Source organism: Lepisosteus oculatus, chromosome 3 (assembly GCF_040954835.1).
Source record: "Lepisosteus oculatus isolate fLepOcu1 chromosome 3, fLepOcu1.hap2, whole genome shotgun sequence".
Lineage (NCBI taxonomy): Eukaryota > Metazoa > Chordata > Actinopteri > Semionotiformes > Lepisosteidae > Lepisosteus > Lepisosteus oculatus.
This window is the reverse complement of record NC_090698.1, coordinates 26,466,914-26,493,715: the sequence shown is the minus strand read 5'-3', so window position 1 is coordinate 26,493,715 and position 26,802 is coordinate 26,466,914. Positions and strand designations below refer to the sequence as shown.

Genomic DNA, 26,802 nt, shown 5'->3' with positions numbered 1-26,802 from the left:
TTATTAAGGCTAAGCAATTCTTTGAGTAAAATACCCCAAATTATTTCCAGGTCTAGTACAGTGATTGTAAAAAAGTATCTTTTTTCCAGAAAACTCTCTGCATATGAGATGAGAAACCAAAACTATAAGAAAGAACATTTAGCCATTAGTTTCTTTTCAGTAGTCATTTCTTTCTTTACTGGTCTTGTTTGTGGTGCTGTTGTGAACTATTTGTGATATGTTTTGTTTACATTTACTTCAATTTACTTTGACACATGTACTGATCAACACTATGAATAAGTGATTAAAATAATATTTTTCTGAAGCCTTTTATTCAACAAAATTATGTGAATGTATACAATGAGTAATACTATGAATCGTACATTTTTGTTTTGTTTAGTTTGGCCTTTGTGAAAAGAACATTTTTTGTCTTTTTATAAATTAATCTTAACTGTTAATTTTTCAACAGTGCCCCCGCAAAAACCCACAAATATTTCCTGTGTTTTATTTTTCTCCACGGCTTTTACTTGTTACTGGGACGTTGGAAGAAATACCTTCTTATATACAACTTACACACTTATCAGAGAAGTGTAAGTTTTTCCATAAATCTGTTTTTCACTGTGTGAATGCAAGTAAAAGTTTTAGTTTTTTTGCTCAATTAGATTTTACCTGCTCATGTCTGAGTTTAAGAAGTAAAGATGGTTTGAGTGATGAGAACAAGTCTTTCAGCTACAGTGTATTAGATCTGTCTGTTCCTGACCATTGAAATAATCAAGCTTGACATGTTAATCTTAGTTTTGGCCATCTGATAAGGAACCAAAATGTGGCTTGAGAATATATTTACCGTATTGCATGAACTGTACTGCAAGGTTTGGCAATGGATTTTTACCTACATGTATGTATGTCCAGAAAACACAACAAACAGGTGACTTAAAATGTATAGAGCTCCTTTTCTTGGCCAACATTTCAAGGCAAATTGTACATGTTGTGGAAGGAGAGAGGGAAGCAGAAGTAAAGCCAAACTTTAGTGGGAGTTTAAACCAGTTATCTTGCCAAGCTAGCAAATGACTCGAGGCAAAGCACTTTGCAGCCTTGGTGTGCAAGATCCCAAAAAATTATAATGATTCAATTGTATTCCAATTAGAGTTTTTCTGATGGTTTGCAAAAGCGTTTTTTTCTGGTTTGGAAACTTGGCTTTTATTCGCTGTGGTATGGTGCAGGGTGCTGCTAGGATACATAACTGAATATATACCAAGGCAGTAAAAAACTTTGCTGATTTGTTACTGAATTGACGTAACTGCAGTAAGTTAAAAACTGTAATTTCATTAGCTGCAGATTTCTTTGACGTTCCATGCGATTTATATATATATAATATGTCATTAAAAAAGGCCTTTTGTGCTGTTGGTTTGTTTATGTGGGTTTTCTTTTTCTCCAGACTCAATGAAAATGAAACATGCCAGAGCAAAACAAATGAATGCACTTTTGGAGATGGCAATGTGTATCATTTTGATGTCCATACAGTTGTCATTAAAGCAGAAAATGTCTTGGGCAAAGTCTACTCAGAAAAACAGCATTTGGATCCCATGACAGTAGGTAAGCATTTGTAGGCAGTTTTCTCAAAACAGGTGTTTTGTTCTCAGATGCAGTTTTCAAGTTGAGGATTTGTTCTTACACTTCCATGTAGTGACAAAGTATTTTTATGGTCACCGTGAGTCTATCTAGTTATAATAAGGATAACAGCCTTATGCTAGTTTGAATAACGGATCATTTGCTGTCATAGTCAAATACGTAATATGATAGTTCAGGTGGGTAGCTGCGTCAGCATGTGTAGGCTGCAAAGGAACAAGTTATAGGTTTATTCCAAGCTGAAAAAAAGAAGAAAGAAAACACAACGTTTCGGCCGTGGAGCCTTCTTCAGGTGTGAGAGAGACAAGGCAGTAGCAAAGATAATGTAGCGGGAAAACAAGGGCTGGGAGGGAGGAGGAGTGAGAGGCGGGAGCAGGGGACAGAAAGAGAGGCCAATCAAGAGGTGTGAAGTCAAAATAGGTGTAACGAGGTGTGAAATTAAACTTCCAATGAATGGAGAAAATTTAGAAGAAGAGTAGTCTGTCGTAAAATGCAGGGGGAAGGTGTGATCCTGGCTGCAGGATCATTTTGGTTTTGGTAGTCTTTCTGATGTATGAGTTCGGAAAACCGTTTTTGAGAACACAGACGGAGAGATTAGAGTGGTCGTCGCTGTCAGAGGTGAAATGAGAAGCAATGAACTTGGAGAGATCTTTAATCTTCACAGCCCTGACGTGTTCTCTGAAGCGGTCTCCGAGTCTCCTTCCTGTTTCTCCAATGTAGATGGCTGGGCATTTACTGCAAGAGATACAGTAAATAAGGTTGTTGGAGGTACAAGATGCCTTCTGGGTGACCCGGAATTGTCCAGAGGGGCCATAATATGATGGAAGGCTCTGAACAATCAACCTACTGTCCTCAAAACTTTGAGTGTCATGCACATGAAGTTAAAGTTGTATTTGAAATACACCTACTTAGTAGTTTGTGTCTGATTTGTCCTTTTTACTATTGTGTTGTAGTGAAGACCAGTCCCCCTGAAGGTGTTGTAATAACTCCTATGTTGAAGAAAGTTATAAGAGTAAAGTGGAAAACTGCACATGAACTACGAGGTCATTCTTACCTGACATTAATCTGTCAAGTAAAGAGCCAAGAAAGTGACTCTAACACAACGGTAGGACTGAACATGCTCAACAAGAAATCAGCTGTTGTAAATGTAAATTATTACATTGTTAGAATTTTTAGGTCAGCTCTGATAAGAAATACACGTTTGTTATAGATAAAATTAATATAATTTTGATAGAATTAATAATTGATCAGAGGACACATTGGTTAGCATTGCTGTCTTGCAACGCTGAGGCCCTGGGTTGTGTTATGGACCTAGTGTGCTATCTGTTTATAAGTTCTCCCTGTGTTTATGTGGATGTTTTCTACGGTTTCTTCCCATAGTCCAGAGATATACTGGTAAGCTAATTTGTGTCTGGGTGTTTTTTTTTTTTAATTAGGATATTGTTTTAAATATGTAGCCAGGCTCTAAATCTGTGATTTATTTCTGAAATCCTGAATGACAATAAATTGGCTTTTCTGGAAAAACATTTTAGCACTTTTATTTCAGTTTTCCTGCTATAGGATAAAGTGTTTTCTTTATTTCAAGAACCATTTTCTGTGCATAAGTTATGAACACCATCTGAATTTTTGTGTTTGTGGCCCTTTAATCTTCATAGTGCTGTACATAGCAGAAGCAATTTGCTATTTACAAAAGTACTGTATGAAGTGTACTTCATACAGTTCATCACTCCCAGCCAAACTCATCACTACATATTGCAATAAAATGGAAAACCCATTAGGAAAGCTTCCTTACTTACTTGTAGGGCTGTCTTTTCTTTGTTTTTTAATTAGAGTCTCAGTTATTTTTTTTAATAAAGAGAAGGAAGATGATCATTACTTACATAGTCATACCCTTGTCACTGATATTGATTTTTCAATTACAGCTAAGTGGCTTCATCATGTCACAAACTCTTTATGACATGAACTGAAATAAATGTGGCATTTTGAGAAGTTAATTGACGTCAATGTTAACTTAATACTTTCATCATTAACCTTTGTTACCTAATCATTACTTGTAAATTAAAAATGTTATTAAATTGTTACAGTTGTGTAGTCTGCTTTTTATCCTTTTATTTCTGTACTGGGTTTCTAGGTTATTCATACTGTCACAAATGGTTGGACAGAAATGCTTGATATACAAGATGTGAAGCTCTGTACCAGCTACATTGTTTCAGTTCAGTGTTCATTAAATGGTTCAATTTATTGGAGTGACTGGAGTAAGGAATCAACTGCACTTTCCTTGATGGACGGTAAGGAAAAGGTTTTCTACTGAGAAGGAAATACAGAAATGTCAATGAAAGAGACAGATTCAGCGGTCACGCATGATATCAGAATAGTCAAGGGAGAAACTAAATCTAAATACAGTGCAGCATTGAAATAAAGTTCAGCATCATCTAAAGGAAAGGCATGCCTCTCGGCCTTTACGCTTTATACTTCTGGGGCGTTTAGAGGTCTATTATTTAGATTTTTTTGTGGTTACAGTTCCGTGAATTCACCACCTAATTTAAAGTTTGACGTTTGGTTTCATTTATTTCATAAACAAAGTCATCCAACCTCCAATGTCCCTGCATGAGGGGGATCCCCTAAAATACCACCTAATGGGAAAGCAGTTTAAATGGGAAATGGAACATCATTTTCTACAATGGCTATGCACGTTTTCTTTTATCTCAATATCCCTCCAGTATAACAAGGACTACCACAAAAATGCATAGGTGCACAATGTGAACATCTTACCTAAATGGGAACCAAGAAGAATACATCCTTAGGGGATGTGGAGGGGAACTGTGATGTGTTGATGAAGTCACTGAAAGAAGAGAAATAAACTAAATAATAGTAATTTGGAGAGAGAATGAGTTTGGAAACTTATTGTAGAGAGAGTTGGTGTGCATGAGTTAATGGTTGCAGCAGGCAGAGTGACAAGCAAGGTGGAAAGGAATTTCTGTTGTTTGGTTTTGGAACTCTACCATATCTTAAACCTGCATATATTTTTTATTTACTGTGTTTTCAAGAGACTTGACTGTGGATTTTAATGATCCACGACATTGCAGACTATTATTCCCTCTTCCGATAAGCAACCTAGCAGCTGAGGTTTCTCTGGGGAGCAGTAATCATTTTCTTTCGATGCTTGATCTACCCAAGAGACACATTTTTGGTATTTCCAGTCTTAAGAAAGACATTTCATATTCCAGGCTCATGGAATCTAAGAAGAGAGGTTGAAGGTACACACACATTATTTTCAAAATTATACTCGTGACACTGGTGGTATTTTTATAAAATAAATTCAGTGTTTTACTGAGAAAAACACACCAGTGTTGACTTTCATTTCTCTTGAGTGACCTTCAGTTCCTTTCATTACATTTGCAAAAGCAAAGTCTACCATGTTTTTTATGTCTCATGTGTGAACTTACCTCGTATGGAATTATTACTTCGTAAGCACACAAAGTGTTCTAAAAACAGTCAGCAATCATGACGATGGATAGATGAGCAGACAGTTCGTTTTGTTTAGATATTGCAAGATGTAAACAGCTTGGAATCCCACTGTACCACTGTGCCGCCTAGTACTGCTTAAAAAATATCTAAAATATTAATCAGTTTAGAAATCAGTTAGAAATGCACTTCATAGTCAATATAATGTATTTGACGGTAGTAATAATGCAGGCTTATTTAGTGTGCTTTTTACATGTAATGATGCAAATGAAAAGTGTGGCTGTTATTTTGAATATCGAGAAAATACTTAACACAGTTTTGTCTCAGAATACACTGTGATTCGTATATCATGTTAATGTGGATGATGTATATGATTTCATGTTTTATAACAGTGGAATTTGTACAGCTACACCTCTGGAGAAAAATTAAGGCTCCAACTTCAGAGGGAGACAGAGCCGTTTTGCTAATGTGGAAGGTAAATATAAAAATCTTCTCATTTACAAACAAGTAAAATCTGTATCTGAATGTTGTGAACAGTTTTCTTTAACTGAGAAATAGCCACTTGTATACTACTACTAATAATAATTGCTTAGACTTATATAGCACTTTTCTGGACACTCCACTCAAAGCACTTTACAGGTAATGAGGACTCCCATCCACCACCACCAATGTGCAGCATCCACCTGGATGATGCAACAGCAGCCATAGTGCACTGCCACACATCAGCTATTAATGGGGAGGAGAGCAGAGTGATGAAGCCAATTCATAGCTGGGGATTATTAGGAGGCCATGATTGGTAAGGGCCAATCCCCAGAGGTCTCCCATCCAGGTACTGACCAGGCTCACACCTGCTTAGCTTCAGTGGGTTGCCAGTCGTGAGTTACAGGGTGATATGGCTACTGGTGAAGAACAGCCATTCGAACATCCATACTGTTGCTGCCTACGCTAAAAAACGAGCCGTCAAAATAACAGAAAAGATATATAGAAAATTGATTTCAACATTTCAGTCTAATTTTGGATTTTGAAACCGGTTCTGAGAGATCCTTCCAGATATTTTTTGGATGTTCTTCAACCTGTACTGCTTTGATCTCAACACATGACCTTGGTGTCGTCTTGGTGTCTCTATGGGATAATTATAATCATCCTTTTTGTGCTTAAATCTATTTATAGGTTTTATACAGCATGCACTGTCATTAGATGCTAAAGTGTAAACTTGTTAAATTATGAACAGAAAATAGAAAACTTTTTTTTCTTTTGTGTGTTGTTTTTGACAAAACGTTTAATCTTAGACTGTTTCACATGAGGGTTTACCTTGTTAAGGAGCAGTGCTGAGAAGAGTCTGTGAACTTCTTTAAATATATATGAATTACAATTTCTTACCATGATCCATCCATATACTGTCCAGAATGTACCTGCCTGGACACGACACCAGTCCATCACGGGGAACACACAAACACAGATATGCAATCACTCACAGCAGTGCCAGTTTTCCCAGAAGTCAGTTAACCTACCAGTATGTCTTTAGACTGTGGGAGGAAACTGGAGCTCAGTGGAGGAAACCCACATGAATATGGAAGAACATAAATAACATAATAATAATAATAACATCACTTTATTAACCATATACAATTTCTTGTATCAGGAAATTGTCTTTTCACATACCCCAGCTTGCTCTCCATGAGACACAGACATACAAACAGGGAGAGAAGCTTGGGGTCAGAGCACAGGGTCAGCCATTGTACAGCGCCCCTGGAGTAGTTGGGGTTAAGGGACTTTCTCAGGGGCCCAATGGAGTAGGATTCCACTGCCAGCTTTAGGATTTGAACTGGCAACCTTCCAGTCACAGGCGCAGATCCTGACCCACAGAGCCACTGCTAAAAAAACAACAACAACAACAACATTGCAATCTAAAATGAACATTATTGCCTATATCAAGTCCTTCAAACAGCACCAAGACTACTGAAAGAATATGAAATAAGTTTTTGGATTTTACTGTAATTGGAAACATTTTCATTGTATAATGAATTTAATAATTATATACTAATTTAAACAAATTCCTACTTAATTTAAATTTTGAACTGGAAAAATTTGGAATTATATATATAGCTCATGTTTTTAGCTGCTAAAATAATTTTGCTTGTGACTGTAAGTTTACATCTGAATGAGATTGCTGTTTGCATTGCTCTTCCAACGTGTGCTACCCCACTGTATTCATTTAAATTTATCTTTACCTTATTGGACCTGCACATCTGTTACTTGTACTTGCACAAAATGCACATTTTATAGACATTAAATTGTAAATTTCTCTGGAAAAGCTTGTCTGATAAGTAAACAAATGATATAATACATAGAACACATACTGTAGCATGTGTTAATATTGAGTACAACTGACAGGGTAATTTATTTATTTAAACATCAAAACTATTCCCATGAGAAGTTAAAGTGGAAGAGCAGAAGTGTTTATTAATAGGTAACCTTAGGGTCTATGCTCCACAAGATAAGTACGTGATTCATGATTGCATGAATAAGTACATAAACAAGGCAGTCAGCTTTTTAAAGGTTGTGCTTCCAAGTTCATTTCTCTGAACTTAAACTGTGAACCCTGTGAAACTTCAAGCTGACATTTACTATCCTAGAAGAGCAATACTACACACAATTCACTGTGCTGCCTCTCGTTGTCTGATTCTGCCTGAAGTACAGAAATATTTAATCAACCTAGCACCAGGGGTGCTCTACTAGAACTGTTCAACGTCATTATTGTCAAACTTTGATAGAGCAATGATGCTCTTAATAGCTATGCAAACCCAGCCCCTGCATGTTTTTTTAGGTGACAAGAGCTGTGCTTTACAATTACAGACATTAGTGTTGGTCTTGGTTGTCAGCTAAAAAACAGCTTTGGCCAGAAAGCAGCCTTCAGCTAACTAAACTGATTAATCGTCACTAGTGTCCTAATGGCTGCTAAAATTAATGATAAACAGAAATGCTAAAAACAGAGAACAAGACAATCAGACGCCAAAAAGTGGAAAGTTGAAAAGTTCATCACAACTCTAGATGTTACAATTCCTGTTGATGAGACTAGATGTTGCAGTTCCCAGTGATCCCACCCAGCTTAATCACAAAGCATTTAAGTTAAATGACAGTTTAGTGATCTTTACAGCAGCTTCCTTTTTAATCACCCTTTACACCCCTAGGTGTATAAGAATGAACCAAATATTAATAGCTCATACACTGATTGACTAAGATGAGTGACTGTTATGTTCACAGTAAATAATGTGATACTGAGATTGATAGTCAGGGCACAGAAGATCTTTTATAGGATTCAAAAGAAAGAAAATCACTCCATATACAGTACATGGCTCCAGTACATTAGGCAGCATTTTTCATAGGTAAGAGATATTGATTACAGCATAATCTGCTACTTGAAATTGTAAAATATACTTTAACCTTTTTTGACAATACAGTTGTACAGTTGGTTAGGTGTTAAACTTGTCACTCTGAAAATAAATATGCAGCTGTGTTATATTCTGGGAATGCAGTGTGTCTCATTGAATGTACTATATAGCTTTTTTGCTTATTTTTGGGTATATTTGCCCTTTCCCTCTATTTGGTAACATGGTGCATTGTAGAAAACATTCCTTAGAAAAAGCTGTTTTGGTGCGTGCAATATGTTGTTCCCATGATCCTGTCCAATAAGGCACAGTAAGGGCACATTAGAACTCTATAACTCAATGCAGAACCAAGATGAAACTTTAAAGTATAAGCTGTAATGAATGTTACCCTGGTGTTGTTTCTTAAGGGAATATGCATTATTGTTTCAAATATATACTTTTAGTTGTTAATATTTTATAGGGACTCCAGCCTTCAGATGGCTGTGATCTGGTGCAAGGATACAAACTTACCATTGAGGAAATGAATGGCCAAGTGGAAACCATTACTTTCAGTTTATCTAACATGAGAACATTGAGGAATGTCAGTAAGAAAGCTCATGAACTACGAATTGTTGCTTATAGCAGTAATAGCACAACTTCTGAAGCTGCAGTTACAATTCCTGCTCTGGGAGAAGGTAAGAGTGCAAAATTTTAGACAACTGTTTTATTGTTTTTTTATTCTGTTTATTCAACATTAATCTAGTTATCTTGCATACTTTCTTTTAACAGTCACTATCCTTCATGTTTAGCAGAACCTAGTATATGAAATAGGCTTACTGCAATAAATATAGACATCCATTGAAAAAAAAGTACAAACTTGTTTTCAAGTTTAATTATTTGTATTGAAGGAGGCAAAATGATTGGCTATAGTTCTTTCTCAGAGCTAAATTTGTTGTAAAGAGAGTCGTGCAATTATATTTTAGTTTAATTGAATTACAGTTTAATAACTGCACTGTGGTATTGTATAATTTTGAAGCAATGTAAAAAAGCTTCCACGTGTTTTGACAAGGTCCTATATGAAAGACATAAAAGGGAACTCTTTTGACCTGTAGGTATGAAAATACAGACTTTTTTATCTAGGTTTTGTGCATTCGGTACTAAAACCGAATCTCTTGAATGGCAGGAACAGTATTCAAGAAAAGTTCTTTTCTCAGTTTTACAGAAGTGTTTTGTGTTTTTTTTTCTTTCAGCTCTTCCACCAGTTGTAGGAGTACAAGCATATCCCCACAGTGGTCAGATATTTGTGAGCTGGAATTCTTCTGACATCCCAGTGAATAAATATGTGATTGACTGGTCTGTTGATGGGAGTAATTATGATTGGGAAGAAACAAAAGCTACAAATATTTCAATTAAAGGTGAGCATATGTTGTTTTTGGTTTTAATGCTTGTAAGAACTTAAGAAATGTTAGAAACTTGAATAGGCCATTGAGACCACCTAACTTGTTTGGTGGGGGTGAAGAGTCACCTGAGACAGTGATGAATGCTCACTTTTCTTGGAGTGATAACAATATGTTTACAGGCTCCAAAACCCAATACTGATTGAAGCCTCCTGCTTTTACCAAACCAGAGTGCAATGTTAGAATGCTAGCTGTGGTTCATTGGCAAGCATAGTGTAGGTATAAGGGTGAACACTTATATAATTTTTTATTTATTTGTGGTTCCTAAAAGCCTCTTCAACTTCTCATTGGGAAAGGGTTTAAGTTCTTACACTTTCCTTTTATTGAAATTCCACTATAATTAATATTATATCAGGAGTGCTTGCATACGTAATTGCAGCCTACGCACACTTAAATGTGTAGGACTAAAATGAAAAAAAAAAGTATTTGAAAACTCTTTAGTTCTTTAATATATTGAGTGATTCAGAGCACAAAGCATTGATGCTCTAGGTCCCTATCTAAAGACTACTTAAACATTTCTTTACAACATTATCTAGGGTCAATACATACAACCACAACAGCAGTGCACATTGTTAACTTTATAAGGAGTATGTTGGAACAATGCCAAATTATGCAAGTCCCCTCAATATTGCGTTCTGGGAAGAAACACCAAATTATGGTTCAGAATTCACAGAAGTACAATTGGCAAACATTTAGGCCAAACTAGGAATCTGACACACTAGTAATGCTTTTTAAAAACTTTATTTATACCGTCACTGGCTTATTTTCATAGCCAAGTATCACACATTTCATGATTTCATGATTTACAGTTTAACTTTACCAAAGATTTCCTTGAGGATATTGCTGACAGTGAAAATGAGATTTTTTCAATGAATAAGTAGAGGTAACTGAATCTGTATAAAGCACTCTGTATTTCAATAAAGACTTTGTTTTTTTAGATAAACTTGAGCGTTTCAGGCTTTACAGTATAGCAGTTACCCCAATTTATGATGAAGGACCAGGACAAGAAGCCATCATACATACATATCTAGAAGAAGGAGGTTTGTATTTTGTATTGGAATATTACATTATTACATTTTTGTAGGCCTACATTTTTTTTCCCAAGAAACATATATATAAATATCTTTTTATTCAGAGCCGGGAAAAATCCCTCTAGTTAAAGCATTAGATATAAAAGCAACTGAAGCAGCCATAAAGTGGACTGAGGTTCCAGAGAATGAACGTCGCGGTTTCATTAGGAACTACACAGTGTTCTACAGGAAGGAAGAAGGCCCAGAACTTTGTAAGTAGAAACCATTTTGCAATTGCCCAGTGCACTTCAAGGATAAGAACTTAAGCCTATTTTTAATTCTTATGTCCATCATATCATATCATATCTGGTATCTTGGGTTTCTATTAACTTTTCTTTTTTTCTGCCTAACTTTGTAATGTGTAATGTTATGTTATACCTTTTAGAAGAGAAATGTAAGCCCGTTAAGGATTATATTGTGTGATGGTTAGCAACACTGCCATGCAGCACTGGGGCCCTGGGTTCAATTCCAAACCTGGGGTGCTATCTGGGTTTTTTTTTGTGTCCCCGCTGTGTTTATGTGGGTTTCCTCTCATAGCCCAAGGGTATACTGGTAATTGGCTTCTGGGAAAACTGGCCCTGGTGTGAGTGTGTATGTGCTTGTCAGCCCATTCAGATTGTAAACTGCCTTGTACCTGTTGCTTGCCTGGGTAGGCTCCAGCTCCCCTGCAATCATGTATTGGATGAAGCGGTTAGAAAATGGATGGATTGATAGATTTTGCATTAAGTGGTCAAGGTTTAGGATGTACAGTATGCTGTTTATTCCATTTTACATTATTTAATCAGATTCTTGAAAGTCCTTAATCCCCTTGCTATGTATGTTAATAGATTTATGAAGAGACTCATTGTGAGACTGTGTTCTCTGTTTATGTTACTTTATTAGCAATCACAGTTAGCAGCGACATTCTAGAACACCACCTGAGTCACCTGGAGCCCAACACCAAGTACACCTTGCATGTTATGGCCAGCACTAATGCGGGTGGATCCAACAGCAGCACGGTTGTCTTTAGAACACTCAAGTATGGTGAGAATGTTTGTGTCTACAAGGCCTTCTACATTTCTAAGCACAGAAAGACCATATCTTTCAAATTCAGTTTAAATTAGGCCAGATGTTCAGAAAATGTAGCGTATCGTATTTGTTCCAAAAATGTAACTTGCCTTCACTAACAAGTTCAGAATTTATTATTTATCTTATTGACATAATAATGGATAAAGGCACACAAGGTGTAAACGTATGTATTATACTTTTATACCCTGTGTGCCTTTATCCATAATTATTTTGACCAAAACTGCTAGATAGTAAAAAATAGCTCTTAAATGAGCAATGTTAACAGGACTTATTATTTAAAAAAACATTTAAAGTATTAAAATGTAAATATGACTTTTCTTGACTTATTTGTCAGTTTTCTTAACATGTTTTGCAGATTCATCTTTCATTAAAGCAATATCTGTTATTGGTGGATTAGGCATTCTCCTAATGGTTGCCATGGGGATTTCTTGCTTTATTTTGTAAGTATGTTTTATTACCTTAATGCTTGGTTATGTATTATAATAGAAAATACAAAGTGTGTGATTCATAATACTTTATTGTGATTTTTAGTTTTAGCATTTGAGAGATAATATTCTTAGTTGGTCTCTTTGACTGTGAAGGATGGCATCTCCAAGTTTATTCCTAACAGTCAACATCATATAGTAGAATGATTTACAGATTGAAAATGTCTCATTTAAAAAAAAATCTAATAAAGTTACATTCATTACATTGGATTGCACAAAGTAAAGTCATACGTGCCATAAATAATTAATTGAAATACAGAATACATTAAGGTCACGATTATTCACACCCCTGTAGTTAGTATTCTGTTAATCCTCCTCTGGCAGAACCTCCTGTTCAGTGCTATGTCGTTGTCGGTCTTTAGACGAGAACTTTCTACATTCCTGCATGTAGAATTGCTCTGAAAACTTCAGACCCTTTGGTTTCCACTAGTGAACTGCTGCCTTGAGTTAGACTTACAATGTTCAGTTGGATTGAAGTCTGGAGATTGAGGTGACCAGTTGAGAATGTTTAGTGTGCACTCCTTTGTCAATTTGGATGTATCACTGTCATACTGGATTGTCCATTTTAGACCAAGTTTCTGTATGGTGTTGGTGTATGGTGTTCTGTATGGTGATGATTTACTCTATCTTGACAAAGGCCCCAGGACCTGTAGATGAAAAACAACCACAAAACACAATAGATCCTCCAAATTATTGAGTGTTTTCTCAACATGAGCTTAATATTTTTTATACCAAACATAATATTGATGGGCAGCTCCAAAATGTCATTTGCTCTTGACATAACAAATTGTCACAACTGTCAAATGATGTCTTACACACTTCAACTCTTTCTGTGGTTCATCCTAAAAAATAGGCTTCTTTCTTGCAATTCAGCTATGACTGTCACATTCTTGCAGGAGATTTAGAGTAATAATTAGAATAATAATTTTGGACACTACATATCCTGAAAAGGCCAGCGTGTGCTGGAGATTTTGAATTGATGAATTTGAGTTTCGATTGCCTCTCCAACAACATGTCACTGTACTAGTGTAAATGTCTTAATTTGGATTTGGATTTTAATGTGGATAATATAGAGGAAAGTGGTAGATTCAGTGGTAGCTTTTTGTGGATTATTTTATAGCCAGTCCCCAAATTGTGGAGGTCAATTATCATTTGCCTGCAGCCTTCAGAGGGCTAACTGACTATGATGATGCTGCTACTGCTGAGGTATTCAATGTGGTACCCCAGGGACCATGTGGTACAGTACACCTGTTTATACCCCAGGGAAACAGGAAACTTTTGGAGGTCTCTGTATAGTTCTGGAGGCTTCCAGATGTGCAGTTCCAGTAAATGTGACACTCTTTGCTTCCTGAAATTTCAATTAATTATATATGACAGATATGACTTTGCTCTGTAAGATGCTCTTATGATTACAGTATTACATGATTAGAACTATTTAAATGAGGTACATTATCCAGTCCTGTATTTTGGTTATTTTAAATCATTTTGATTAAATCAAGTTTGATACCAGTGTGAGTAATAACTCATTTTTATTTATAGAAAACAAGATTGTTTTATTCATTGAGTCTACATTTCTAAACCCTATCATCTCCACAGGGTAAGAAAAATCCTCTTTCCTGAAGTGCCAAGTCCTAGAATTAGCAGCATTGGTGTCTGGCCTCTTGAATGTTCTCCCAAGGTATGTACTGTATGTGTGAATATATATTACATTTTGAACACAATACAGTAATCACATTGCACTTCAGTGTAGTTTCAAAATCCATTTATTACGAAAGGCCCTCCAGAGAGCTGAGAAGGGAGACACCAGCCTTCTCTCCGTCCCTCAGATATGAATCTCATGCATTTCAAGGGGCTTTGTGTACCTGGACACAGCTTGAACAGCCTTGTGTGTTACCGCTCATGCTAGGAAATGGGATGGATTTGGGCCGGATGTAAATTTTAGCACCACCACGGAAAGAATATTTCTGACCTCCAGTAAAAAAAAAAACCTGCAGTTTTCAGTCATCACATATCTTTCATAGGCTTCAATAGTTTAAACAGACTTCTTTGCTACTAAGCACCATGACGGGTGTCTTCAGCTTTTAAACTTGTAGAACAGCAGTCACTACGATTAGGAGTTACAATATACTGTATGTATGGTGCAGGCATGGTGACTGGGACGTAAACTCTTGACCTTCCCTGTTACAGTGCAGTGTCACTGCCGTCAGACGTCCACCTCTGGACGTTATTTTTTGTTTATAGAGTTACATACAGTTGTGCCGCATCATTGCATTTTCTTTTGAAAATAAATATGTTTTGCATAAATGAACTCATATTGAATTTCGTTTTAGTGCGGTTGCTTTAATGAAGCCTTAATGCCTTTAGATTTGTAAATAATTAGTGTTTATTTGATTCACAGGACCATTTGAGCAACGAGCCAGAAAATGTTGAGAATAAGTTTCATGTCATTGAACGCATCACCTGCAATGGGAATTCTGAACCAACTGGAAAAATGATAGTCCATCCACCTGACATTGACCTCAGCAGCGATGAAGATGAAGCAGTCATTTCGGAAGACAGTGTGTCAAAAAGGGTACAGAATTCACTGATTTTCACAAAAAAACATAAGAGGGCCTTTTCAAATCAGCTCTTTCTAAAATATTATTTTGCCTTGCAGAGTGAGTCAGGGTCTCCTGAGAACAGGGAAGAAGTGAGGAGTATTGACAGCACTCCAGGAAGTGAAGCAGCCGAAGACACTCCATTAATCAACCCTTATCTGAAGAATGCCTCCAAAACAAGGGAATTTTTAGGCAATTCTCAGAATTCAAAAGAACAAACACCTTGTAAACCAGAGCAAAACAATAATGGACAGGCTTATGTTACTGTTGACATGTTTTCAGAGAATGTGGACAATAAAAGAATATATTAATTGCAATTAAACAAAATCAGTGAAATTGGACATTAAGATGGTGCATATTAATAACTTTTAAACATGGCATTGTTTACAAATGGTACAGATGGACATTCCAGGATAGTTTCTCATTTTCAATTCTCAAGTGAAAGCTAGTGGTTGTTTATTTTTCATCGCTCTATTAAAAATGTGATTCAGTTCTGATTTATTTATATTGTATTATGAGCATTAAAAACTGTTGTTACTGTTCTGTGTGCCTGATATAAGGGGCAGGATGAAATATACATAGGAGAGAGAGGATGACTTCATCTACAGCGTAGAAAAGTTTGTTTGATTTTAAAACAGGTTATTTCTGTGAAACTGTAGGTGGCAAAGTTCTTAAGAAGCTTTGGTTTAAAATGTGTTTCCAAAGAAATTACAAAAACTTGATATTCACTGTTTTCTCCATTTTGCAAATTAGTGAACTAATTGAGATAAAGTAGTTTGCATACATAATCATAAACTTAATATGGGTGATAAGTACAATATGCCAGCAGCCATATCACCCTGCAACTCACAACTGGCAACCCACTGAAGCTAAGCAGGTGTGAGCCTGGTCAGTACCTGGATGGAAGACCTCCTGGGAAAAACTAAGGTTGCTGTTGGAAGAGGTGTTAGTGGGGCCAGCAGGGGGTGCTCACCCTGCAGTCCATGTGGGTCCTAATGCCCCAATATAGTGACGGGGAAACTATACTGTAAACAGGAGCCGTCCTTCGGATGAGATGTAAAACCGAGGCCCTACTCTCTGTGGTCATTAAAAAGCCCAGGGCGCCTCTTGAAAAGAGTAGGGGTGTAACCCCGGTGTCCTGGCCTCCTAATAATCCCCCCTCTAAGAATTGGCTACATTACTCTGCTCTCCTCCCCACTGATAGCTGATGTGCGTTGAGCGTTCTGGCGCACTATAGCTGCCGTCACATCATCGAGGTGGATGCTGCACATTGGTGGTGGCTACCTGTAAAGCACTTTGAGTGGAGTGCCCAGAAAAGTGCTATATAAGTGCAATTAATATAATATGTTTTAGTATTCCATGCATAAATTTGACCATACTTTAAGTAAAAATAATTTCAAAATTATTTACTTAAAAGAAACCAGTGAGGTTTCCATTTTAAACGTGCAAATAATTAACATTATGCCACCTACTGATTAATAGAAAATTTGAGTTTGAGGGCAAAGTTCACAATATATGCCTTGACACATCTGAAGTACAATTGCATATGAAAAGATGCTGTGAGGGGAAGAATGGTTATGACAAAAGTCCTTCATTAACCAAAGAAATGTAGGAAATTATTTAAGCTATGATGCATTTGTTTAAATGCATTTGTATGCCAGTCTAAAGTTCTACGTACAGCATTCTGCTTTGTATATACTGTATGTGTCTGTATATATGCAACAGTAAATATTCTAAAAATGTGCTACAGAAAGGATTAAAAGATTTTTTGCTTCTTTATTTTCATTTGCAGGTTTTGAAGTGTACTACAACTTAAACTGTGAAACAACTACAGTCATACACAGTATGCATACATCTAATATTGTAGTACAAATTAATGAGTCATTAATTGCTCAAAGGTACATTGTGGACTGATAAATTACATATTAGGTTGTCCTCAGTAATTTTTGCTTCTTACAAAGAAGCATAGTGTTTTGCTACTAAGAACAGACATCAGGTGATATGTAGTTTCTGCCATTTCCTACTAGTTCCCAGCTCTTATGTTTTTTTTTTGTATAATTGAAACTCATTATTCCAGTCAAAGCAGTTTTTGAAATGCAGCTCAAAAAGTTGCTTTTCATGGAAACGGGTATTCCTGCAATTCTTTAACGAAAATCTTTTCTGCTGGGTTTAAAACTATGAATTTAATCATATACAGGATATATTTCATTATTGTATGCATCATTTCCCCCCCCCCCCCCCCCCCCAAAAAAAAACCCAAAATACAAGAAGTACAAAAAACAGGGGAAATGCCAAGGGGGGAGGGATTAATTAAAAAAACACAGAAAATAAAAGTATTTTTTTTGTACAGTGCCCTTCACAACAAGTAGTCAGTGAGTATTATCTACATGCAGAATGACCTAATGCGAGTCTGACTGCTGCAGAATGGTCATCTGGGCCGGGAATAAAAACAAAGCTGACTGCCGTCTTTGACGTCACTGCAGTCCAGGAATCCCCAGAAGTTTTAAGAGCAAACATACTTTTAATATCCCCAAAGAGCTAGAGAATGCTAAATTACAGTCTGTGCTCCATCTCACAAGATAAAGGTTACATTCCCAAAATAGGCATAAAGAAGAAAAAACAACCAATATTCAAGGGTACAAATAAGGAGTTATTATTCTATTTGCTGATGGTGTTCTGTTCACAGGTTTAAGGTGCAGAGGTAGCAGATTGTTGATCTAATCGGAGGATGAAGTCTATACTGTTCATACTGCTAATCTTTCCTTAGGCGTTTGTTCTTCTGAATAGAGAAAGATTGTCTACACAGGTAGGCCTTAATAGTCTTCCATAAAGTAGCACGGGAAATCTTAGGGAAGGTGGTAGTGTTTTTTTTTTTAAAAGTTAACTCAAATGTTATCAAATTTTCATATATTTGAAAGTTTATGGAAAAGAAAATTATGGTTCAAGAACTGAGGAGAAAAAGGAGTGCCTGTTGTCTGTAGGAAATGGGAAATGCCAAGGATTTAAATACGTTAACCTATAGAGGAAACAACAAAAGGCCAAGGTTGGTTTTGAAGGTGAAGGAGATGTAGGAAATAAGCAATCTAAAGTGGGATTCAAAGAACAGTTAAAGACCCCCAACCCACAGTAAATAAGTCAGGAAAGGGCCAGGAATCATCCCAGCTAAGAGTATTCATATTTCCTAAAATTGCATGCATATTAAATAATTTAACACTAAAGTAAAGCTCCTTCTTGTCTGCATTAACCTTAAAGGTAACAACCTAATTTTTCATGCACTTAAATTTTACTCCCTCCTTGCCTTAGCATACAATATTGAATGAAAGCCCATCTTCTGCATTTCAAGAGCTGGTGAGGTGTGCAGATAATTCTCTGGGGGAAAAAAAGCCACACTCACACTTAGTCATTGAAGCCATGCTGGCACTTTGTCCTGTTTCAACACTGACCACACGTCCTCTACCAGTATCCACCATTATGAAAGAAATGATCAGATATTATGCAGGAAGGAAGGTACACAGAACAACCCCTCCTATGTTTTGCAATGGGTGCAAAGTACAGAAACTCAAGGAAAATGACAAGAAAGGTCAAAACAGTCAAATAAAATGAGACTACTACTCACACTCTCAGCAACTTTCCCCAAATGAGCTGCAGGTTCTAATACTACCTAAAACCTGTCACCAGCTACACCTTCCCTCAAATAGAAACAGAAATAGACGATAGCCTGCAGTGACCAAACAGCAAGATGAAAAGTAAATATTGTATTATGGGCAATATTATAGAAAAAATAAAAATAAAAAGGAGGGGAAAGTGCCTTACAGATTAGGACAGTGTAGATTTTAATATACCACACTTACAGCACTGGAATCCATATCTGACCCACGCTAAAACCAAAGAAAAACTCTTTTCATCCAATACAGAAAAAAAGCACAATAATCATAAAATAAAATGGAAGCACTGGAGCCTGTGCCAGTCACTAATGACATATCTGCAATAAAAGCATTCAATATTAATATTTGAGTGGTTAATCCCATAAAGCATACTGCATTAGACCCTTTGATCAATCAGTTATCAGATGGGTTAGATGTGCCAGAAGGCCACCTCTTGTTTGTAACTATGTTCTTATAAACAAGATGGCTGGAGAGCCATTCTCTGGATTCAGCTATATAGAGAGCTGGCTTTTTTCCAAAATACAGCCAATAGAGTGACTTACTGCCTAAAGTTAACAGGTCTGATACAGCCTAATTAAATTCTAACAGCACTATAATGGGATAATATGATCATTGGCCACTTATCCAATTCAGGGTCACAGGGGCCCGAACCCTATCCCAAGAAGCATTGGGCACAAGGCAGGATACACCCTGGACTGGACATCAGTTCATCACAAAGCACACACATACTTACACTAAGGCCCATTTTTTACAGAAGCTAATTAACCTACGAGTACATTGTTTGGTTGTGGGAGGAAACCCACACAAACATGGGGAGAACTTTACAAACTCTACACAAATAGCACTCCTGAGATTCAGCCCACGGCTCCAGCTCTGTGAGGTACTGTATTAATTCTAACTACTGTCCTAATTGTTATTTTAGGAACTTTAAGCTACTTTCATCCAGTCTTTTGTAGGACAACGGTGTATTATTTGTTATTTCCTCCAGCATCACATTTATCATAAAAGCATTTAAGGAACAGGAAAAGGAAAAGGCTGTATTTCCGAGCATGAATGGCAGCTTCCGCAGCAACCGAGTAGAAAAGTTAAGATCTGTGTAACAGTCTTCCTACTGGTCCCGGTCTCTCAATACAGTAGTAACCCTAACATAACCAGCCAAGTGTTAGGAATCCCTGGTGGGAAGATACAAGGATCCTGTGCAGACGCAGGCACGGGTAATGGATGAGGCAGGCGAACAAACCAAAACGAGAGGCAAGGTCGTAGTCAAAAGGCGAAAGGCAAATCGTAATCCAGGAAGTTCTCCGGTAGCGAACAGTCCGAGGCGAAAGGCGAGGTGCAAAGTCGAAAAGGCAGAAGGGGAATCCAAAATCCAGAATAAATGGGGTACGGGGGAAAACCACCAGCTAGAACCCTCAAGGAGTAGACTCAATACCGATCAGTGGGAAGCAGGTGAAGATGGTATAAATAGCAGTGCGCACCGCACAGTGAGTGTGCGCAGGTGGTTTAACTCGTGCGGCGGCGTTTGTTAATAATCACCCGCTGCTGGGGCTGATTAGCTCGCTTACGATTTGGTCTTGACTGCCTGGTGGTCGTGACACCAAGTCAACGCCTACCCACCATGTTTGGCTAAATGCCAGTTCTTTTCCCAAGGATCACTGATTATTAAAAATAAATTTGGTAAATTGCTCTGAGTACAGTTACCTTCAAATCATTTTTGAATACTATTTCCAATTGTTAATTGCAGCATGAATCTAGGCAGTAATTTGCTTGTGTTATAGATCTTTTTGCACTCTTTAATCCTTTTTTGCTGTAAAGCACGCACCTTAACAAACCTAAGCATTTGTGATTTTGCACGTAAAATGGTGATTTGCACAAATAGTGTTTGATGCCAGCAATTGCGCTGCAACAATAGCACTGCTCAGTGCCAGAGAGAGAATAGTCCTGGGAGGAGCACTGCAGTGGAAAGTCTTCGTGGTATCTGTGGATCACTTATCCATTATCACATGTCCAATGACAATGTCCTGTGCTAGCTTACAGGAAGCACCCGTGATCAGGGCAGACACGATCAGCCTTGAGTAATGACTCAGGAGAGACTTTCTGAGGGCTTGTTCCACACAACAAGAACTTCAGCTTCTAAAACAACTAGGAATCATGAACAATATTATCCTGATTTTGACCTCCAGGTGACTTCAAGAGCTGAGAATGTCCACTAATTGTCTACGTACCTTGTAAATCTTGTGAATGGTAGTATCAAGTATTACTTAGTACTTGCTAATTAAGCATGCACTTAATTAATGAGCCCACGGATATTTGAAATGGGTGTTTATTTTCTAGAATGAGTTTGTGATAACTGGTTAAAAAAATCCACACTGCGTTCAACTGAATATGCCTAAGATTATTTATCATTTCAAATGAAATTGAAATTTCATTGACATTTTTTACTTAAAGTAGCTCCTCAGAATTTAATCCCAGAGTTTTGGATATTGAAAGCAGATGCTTAATTTTAATATAGCCAACAACAAACTGCAGTAACAGATTAAACAATTGTTGAGAGAAAGCTGTTAGTACGAGTTTTATTTAGTTTTATATGTAAGAAAGCTTGTATTTACAGTACTGCTGTAGGAACATGCTAAAATCCCTATATATTTCAGTAAATATGTGAAAATATCTCTGGTTAAATATTTCAAATTTTTATTACGTAACATAATAACACCACAAGGATGATAAACTAGAGGAAGCCATTGGGCTCATCTACTGTAGATCAATTAGTTCCTATTGGTTACTAACGTATCCATTATCTAACCATAACACACAAACTGCAAAGAAGAAGTATAATTTATTGCAGCTTTTAATAGTGCATGAGTCATTGAAGCAGTAGAAGGTCTCTTTGCAGACACCAGTGTTTGTTTTGTAAACTCATCTGCTGTGAATGTTAATGAGAAAACAGAAGCATATCAAAGGTCACAGAGAGTAGTGCCATTGGGGTTCCACTGATGAAACCACAGGTCTGTTTAACCAGAAATCAAAGAAAGAAAAAGACTGTTGCCTGAATGCAAAATTGCCAGTTTGATTTTCATATGCAAATTCTTCCTTGGAAACCCGTTTATATGAACAGCTGATCTGCGATATCAACATGCAAGTGAATATCACTATACCCAGCACTTCTCTATGTAAAACTCTGATTACAAATTTGCTTTAATGCTTTATCAGTGTCTAATGCATTATTATGTTATAGTTTCATGGGTTCATACAGTATGTTACAGTTTTGTGGGTTCACACGTAACTTCTGATTAACTATCAGTTGATACTTCAGATCTCAATAGTAAAAAGCATGTGTTGTACATACTGAATTTTTCAATCTTAAAAATAAATGCAAAACCACTTACACTGTTACACTCTACGGTCATCTTCTTCTGAGCTTTCAGCCATTTTGTTTTCAGATAACAATGAATTTGGGTTTTCTAGTACACTGCAGCACAAGTAGCTTTGTGAATATTGTACAGAGAAGAAAAACAATGGTATTGAGGAGAAACACCCGACAATGAGTCTGTTAATTTTAATAACTAAATGTGATGGATAAGCTACTACATTCCCTAATAACTCTTCATGACCTACTGCTTTAATCACATGTATAAATTCCCCTGTGCTGTTGTGATCACATTTTTAAGGATTCTGATCAGTGTGATTTAAAGAAATTTACACTTGGCTAAATGACAAGCTTGATTTCTTTTCATCTATACTAAACCCTAATAAGTGCTGATAGGCATAGAAAACACCAGTGACTTCTTTTAGTAATTTCTTGATGCTCATATTAGCACTTACGATTATGTACAGTTTCAGCACAGTCATTCATGTAATGTATAATATGGTCAATATTTCTGATTGGTTGACTTTTCAAACAGAATCAGGTTACACTGCACATGACCATGTGTGTAGTGCTCCATTTGAGACATGTCATATAGAGAAGAGGTTTACGCACAATGTTATAAAAGACGAATGTTGAAAATTTCTTACAAACATATCCATAAACATGTCCATGTTCGGCGGCACCATTTCCAATATGAAGCCTGTTTTTTGGATATCAGAAGCTAAGCAACAAGTCCTGGTCAGTCCTGGGATGGGTGACATCCAGTGAAAAAAAACCTTGCTGCTGCCAGTGGTGTTGATAGAAAAATAGGTAGCACCCACTGATACCTCTGGACCTGAATTTCCAATACCAACGTCGCATTATGGTGACTATGGACACTGTGCTGTAAGGGAGTACAGTCTTTTGGATAAGAGGTTAGACCAAGGACTTTACTGTTTTATCTTTAAATACCTCATGTCACTGTCAATAAGATTGTGGGTATTAGCATCTGTGTCTAAGTTTTGTTCCAGTCCTGGCTTATACAGACTTACCCTTTCATTCAACAGTTGAGGAAATTGACAAACAATTGCTCCTGTACTTGTAAAAGCTGTCTATTTAGGTTTCACTGAGCTCTCTGTGGTGAGTCACACTGTGGATGTGCAGCTCAGAGGCCATTAACAGAGAAGTGCAGGCATTCACAGGGGAAGCAAGACTAACTGCAATGGTGTGCAATAATTTCTCTCCATAAACAAGTTCAGAATCCAAGAGGAAAGGTCTAATTGGCTAATCATCTGGTCATGACATCTGTTTAGTTTTAGGGTTTCGGTTAGACCAGGGCATATGTTGTATTTTCCATAGGGTTAAACGGGAGAAGCCGGCTTGCTCTCCCACAGGTTCCTGTATGGTTAACGTTAGAAGGTTAGAAGCACAGCACATATCTCCTATACTTTAATGTTGGGTTTGAATTTTCTCCCTATGTTTATGTGGGTCCAAAGACATACTGGTAGGTTAATTGGCTTCTGGGAAAACTGGAAAAGATGGAGTCCTGTCCATCATGTATTCTGCCTTGTGCCCATTGCCTGTTGTTGGGAGCTAAAGTCTCCCATAAAAACGTCTTTTACACAAAACAATCTTAATTCTCTATAGAAGTATAAAATAGCATATTCAGATTAATATAGAGCACTACACATCCTCCTCTTTTATCTTTTGTCTTTTCAGAATGATGTATCCACTAATGTTACATTCACTTCCATCATTTTCAGATTGTGCTCCTGTGATTACAATAACATCATAATTGCCTGTTAATGTGGTAGCTTTTATCTCATGCACTTTGTTTCTAATACTCTCAACAGTAAGGTATAAACTATGAATTACCTGATTACTTTGTGTTGCCCTTAGTTTTTTTTGTCTTTGCTCTCAATATAGCTTTCTTTCTGACTTTCTTTGGCGTCTCCTCCCTTTCTATTCCATTTTAAATGTTTCCGGATCTGTGCTTTAGATCTGTTACATCTCTACAGATGGCCTTTGTCTTGGAAAGCTTTGCAGAAAGTCAAAAAAGCTGAAGCTTCCTTTTGGACACCCTGTCCTCATCCATGAGATATTCTGATGGATTAACATTTGTAGTTTTTCACCTTTGATGTTAGCGGGATTCCTGAGAAGACCAATGTTAGTAGTTGCAAGTTAGTCCCTTTCTTCAGTTCTCTAATTTTTTTAGTGATGGAAAGTGGGCTATTTGTGGGCTATGTCATTTGTACCAACATGGATAACAACAATAGAGCTGCATGCCCTAGCTAGGAGCCTGTCACCTTTATGGATGATATCAGCTATTTAGGTTTCTGAAAGACAACAAACTGTTGTAATCTCACAATCCCAAGAGTTCCCAGAGTATTCCAGAGAATGGAGTCTCCGACAACAATTGCTTCTTTTCACTTTCTTGGTAGGATTGGCAGTACTTCTAGCTGTGACCAGTGTGTTTGAGATGGTGAGGCAGCAATAATGGTGTTCTTGGAACAGCTTTTTTACAAGCAATATTTCGATTGCATGGCAAAACAGATGTAGCTGGGCTACTGGAGTTTCTACAGGAAGCTTCGCATGTTAAACACATTGCAGATAACTGGTTTAAATATAATTTTTCAAAGTATTAAAGCATTAATGTACTGCATACCTGATGTTGACATTTTTTTTTGTCGAGAGCTACGAAACCAAGATATCTGTGTGTTACAGAAGATCCAGGATGGGGGGCCCATTGGCATCATAGATGTACATCGATGTAAAATGCTCACGCTGATGAACACTTGCATAAGTCACTGATAGCCCGAACAAATTGGATCCACAATTAAAAAGAGAATTTTTGAACCACAAAAAGCTTTGGTGAAGCAATTAGTCAAGATATTAATATAGATTTTTGAGAAACCTTCCTTCCTACTATATATACTATTGTGGAAATTAGTGCTAATCAAAGCTTTTACCCACTTTTACAGAAGATTGTAGAGTCAGACAATATTGTAATAAAATACTTTATTGAATTTGGGGCTCTTGAAAAGCATTGTAACTAATCTAACCCTCTTGTATTAAATGAGTGTATTCTTTGATAGCTAAATGCACAGTATTATAGGAAACCAAAGTACATCTTAATGGCCTAGTGTTATACATTAATTTAATTTAATGGAACAGGGTTATACTGTATATTATGAAGTAATTCCAAATGGTCAGAAATCTGTATACAGATGAGGTCAATAATGCATTTTCTTCACTTGATAAGTAATTAATAAAATTACAGAAATGACTACATTTCCATTGTTGTACCCCACAAACCTCTGCAGTAAATCATGCTTACTCCCTGTTTAATTCAGTCAGAAAACTCATAAGATCATCACATGTCAGTCATATTTTTTTGCATTACTGGTTTACAATATAAAAGTCAGAAATATCCTGCGTATCTTCCTGCGTGAATTTGTTCTGAGAGTGCACTGCCAACAAGACAAGGATGAGTGGAGTGTGAAGAAATGTCATTTTATTGCCTTAAATACATCACTGCAAATTACCATAGAGCGTGCAACAGAGACATGATGATACAAAGCCTATTTGCAAGTAACCAATGGAGACGTACTGTAAATATACTTCTCTGATCTGAGCACGGTGATCTCATACATGCTCGGAGCTACAATATGCTGACTGTGTAACTGCTCTATATCCCACCCAGAAAAGCAGAAATAAAGTTGAAAAATACTAAGTTTAAGTTTTAGAAATGCAACATTTTCCAAAATTCTTTGTTCCTCCAGGTATTCTATTCTTGCTGGCTGTGAGCTCCCTTAGATAGAAAGTGAGAGTGCAATGACTCTGTTCAGCCTCCAGCACACCAAGAGCACAACTGTAGTGTTCTCTTGATAAGCTGGGCATTGTATTTTTGTCTCTGGAATGTCTTTAGGCTGGATATTTTAACAGGTTGAATCAGGTTATCAGGGACAGATCAATGAATCGAAGCAATGTTGAGGGCATTTCTTCAATATACTGTACAATCAAAATATACACATTACCTTTCTAAGAACAAGAATGAAAAAAGTGATACATTTCTTTTGATGCTCACTATATGAGTTATTCCACTACTACGTTTTGACTCAATAAAAAAAAAAAAACATTAGATTCTGTAAACTGGAGAGATAAGGAGATAAGGTTCTGACTGAAGAGTTATGCCTGGCAGTTATTTTGGCTTTTTTACATAGTTCCTCTTACACTGTGTGATCTCAGTGTAGTCAAACTATCCATCCATCCATTTTCTAATTGCTTCATCCAATACAGGGTCATGGGGGAGCCTGAGCCAATCATGGAAAGCAACAGGTGCCAAGGCAGGATACACCCTGGATGGGACGCCATCACAGGACAGAAAGACACAAACACAGACATACACTCACAGAAGGCCCAGTTTTCCCAGAAGCCAATTCACTAACCAGTACGTCTTTGGACTGTGGGAGGAAACTGGAGGACCCGGAGGACACCCACGTGAACATACAAACTTCACCCGGATAGCAACCCAAATTCAAAAGTGAATCCAAGGCCCCAGCACTGAGAGGCAACAATGCTCACCACTGTGGCACTGTCACCCTCCTAATTAAACGATTGACTACAAATGTTCCTATATGTCTTGTAACACAAAATGGTTTCATTGACATTGCCAT

General features: G+C 37.1%; 1 protein-coding gene across 2 annotated transcripts in view; it reads left to right on the top strand.

The window, feature by feature from the left end:
- LOC107075821 (interleukin-6 receptor subunit beta-like) overlaps window positions 1-16,894 on the top strand; it is a 30,063-nt gene extending 13,169 nt beyond the window's left edge. For both annotated transcript variants that reach the window (XM_069187062.1, XM_015338588.2), the window contains exons 5-18: window positions 449-569; window positions 1,415-1,572; window positions 2,559-2,710; window positions 3,737-3,893; window positions 5,463-5,545; window positions 8,920-9,133; window positions 9,689-9,853; window positions 10,834-10,935; window positions 11,031-11,177; window positions 11,848-11,988; window positions 12,389-12,473; window positions 14,115-14,196; window positions 14,917-15,090; window positions 15,175-16,894. In XM_069187062.1, coding sequence (XP_069043163.1) covers window positions 449-569; window positions 1,415-1,572; window positions 2,559-2,710; window positions 3,737-3,893; window positions 5,463-5,545; window positions 8,920-9,133; window positions 9,689-9,853; window positions 10,834-10,935; window positions 11,031-11,177; window positions 11,848-11,988; window positions 12,389-12,473; window positions 14,115-14,196; window positions 14,917-15,090; window positions 15,175-15,426 — 2,033 coding nt within the window. In that variant the 3' untranslated portion in view covers window positions 15,427-16,894. The remainder of the gene's footprint in view (window positions 1-448; window positions 570-1,414; window positions 1,573-2,558; window positions 2,711-3,736; window positions 3,894-5,462; window positions 5,546-8,919; window positions 9,134-9,688; window positions 9,854-10,833; window positions 10,936-11,030; window positions 11,178-11,847; window positions 11,989-12,388; window positions 12,474-14,114; window positions 14,197-14,916; window positions 15,091-15,174) is intronic.
- Window positions 16,895-26,802: the final 9,908 nt, after the last annotated feature.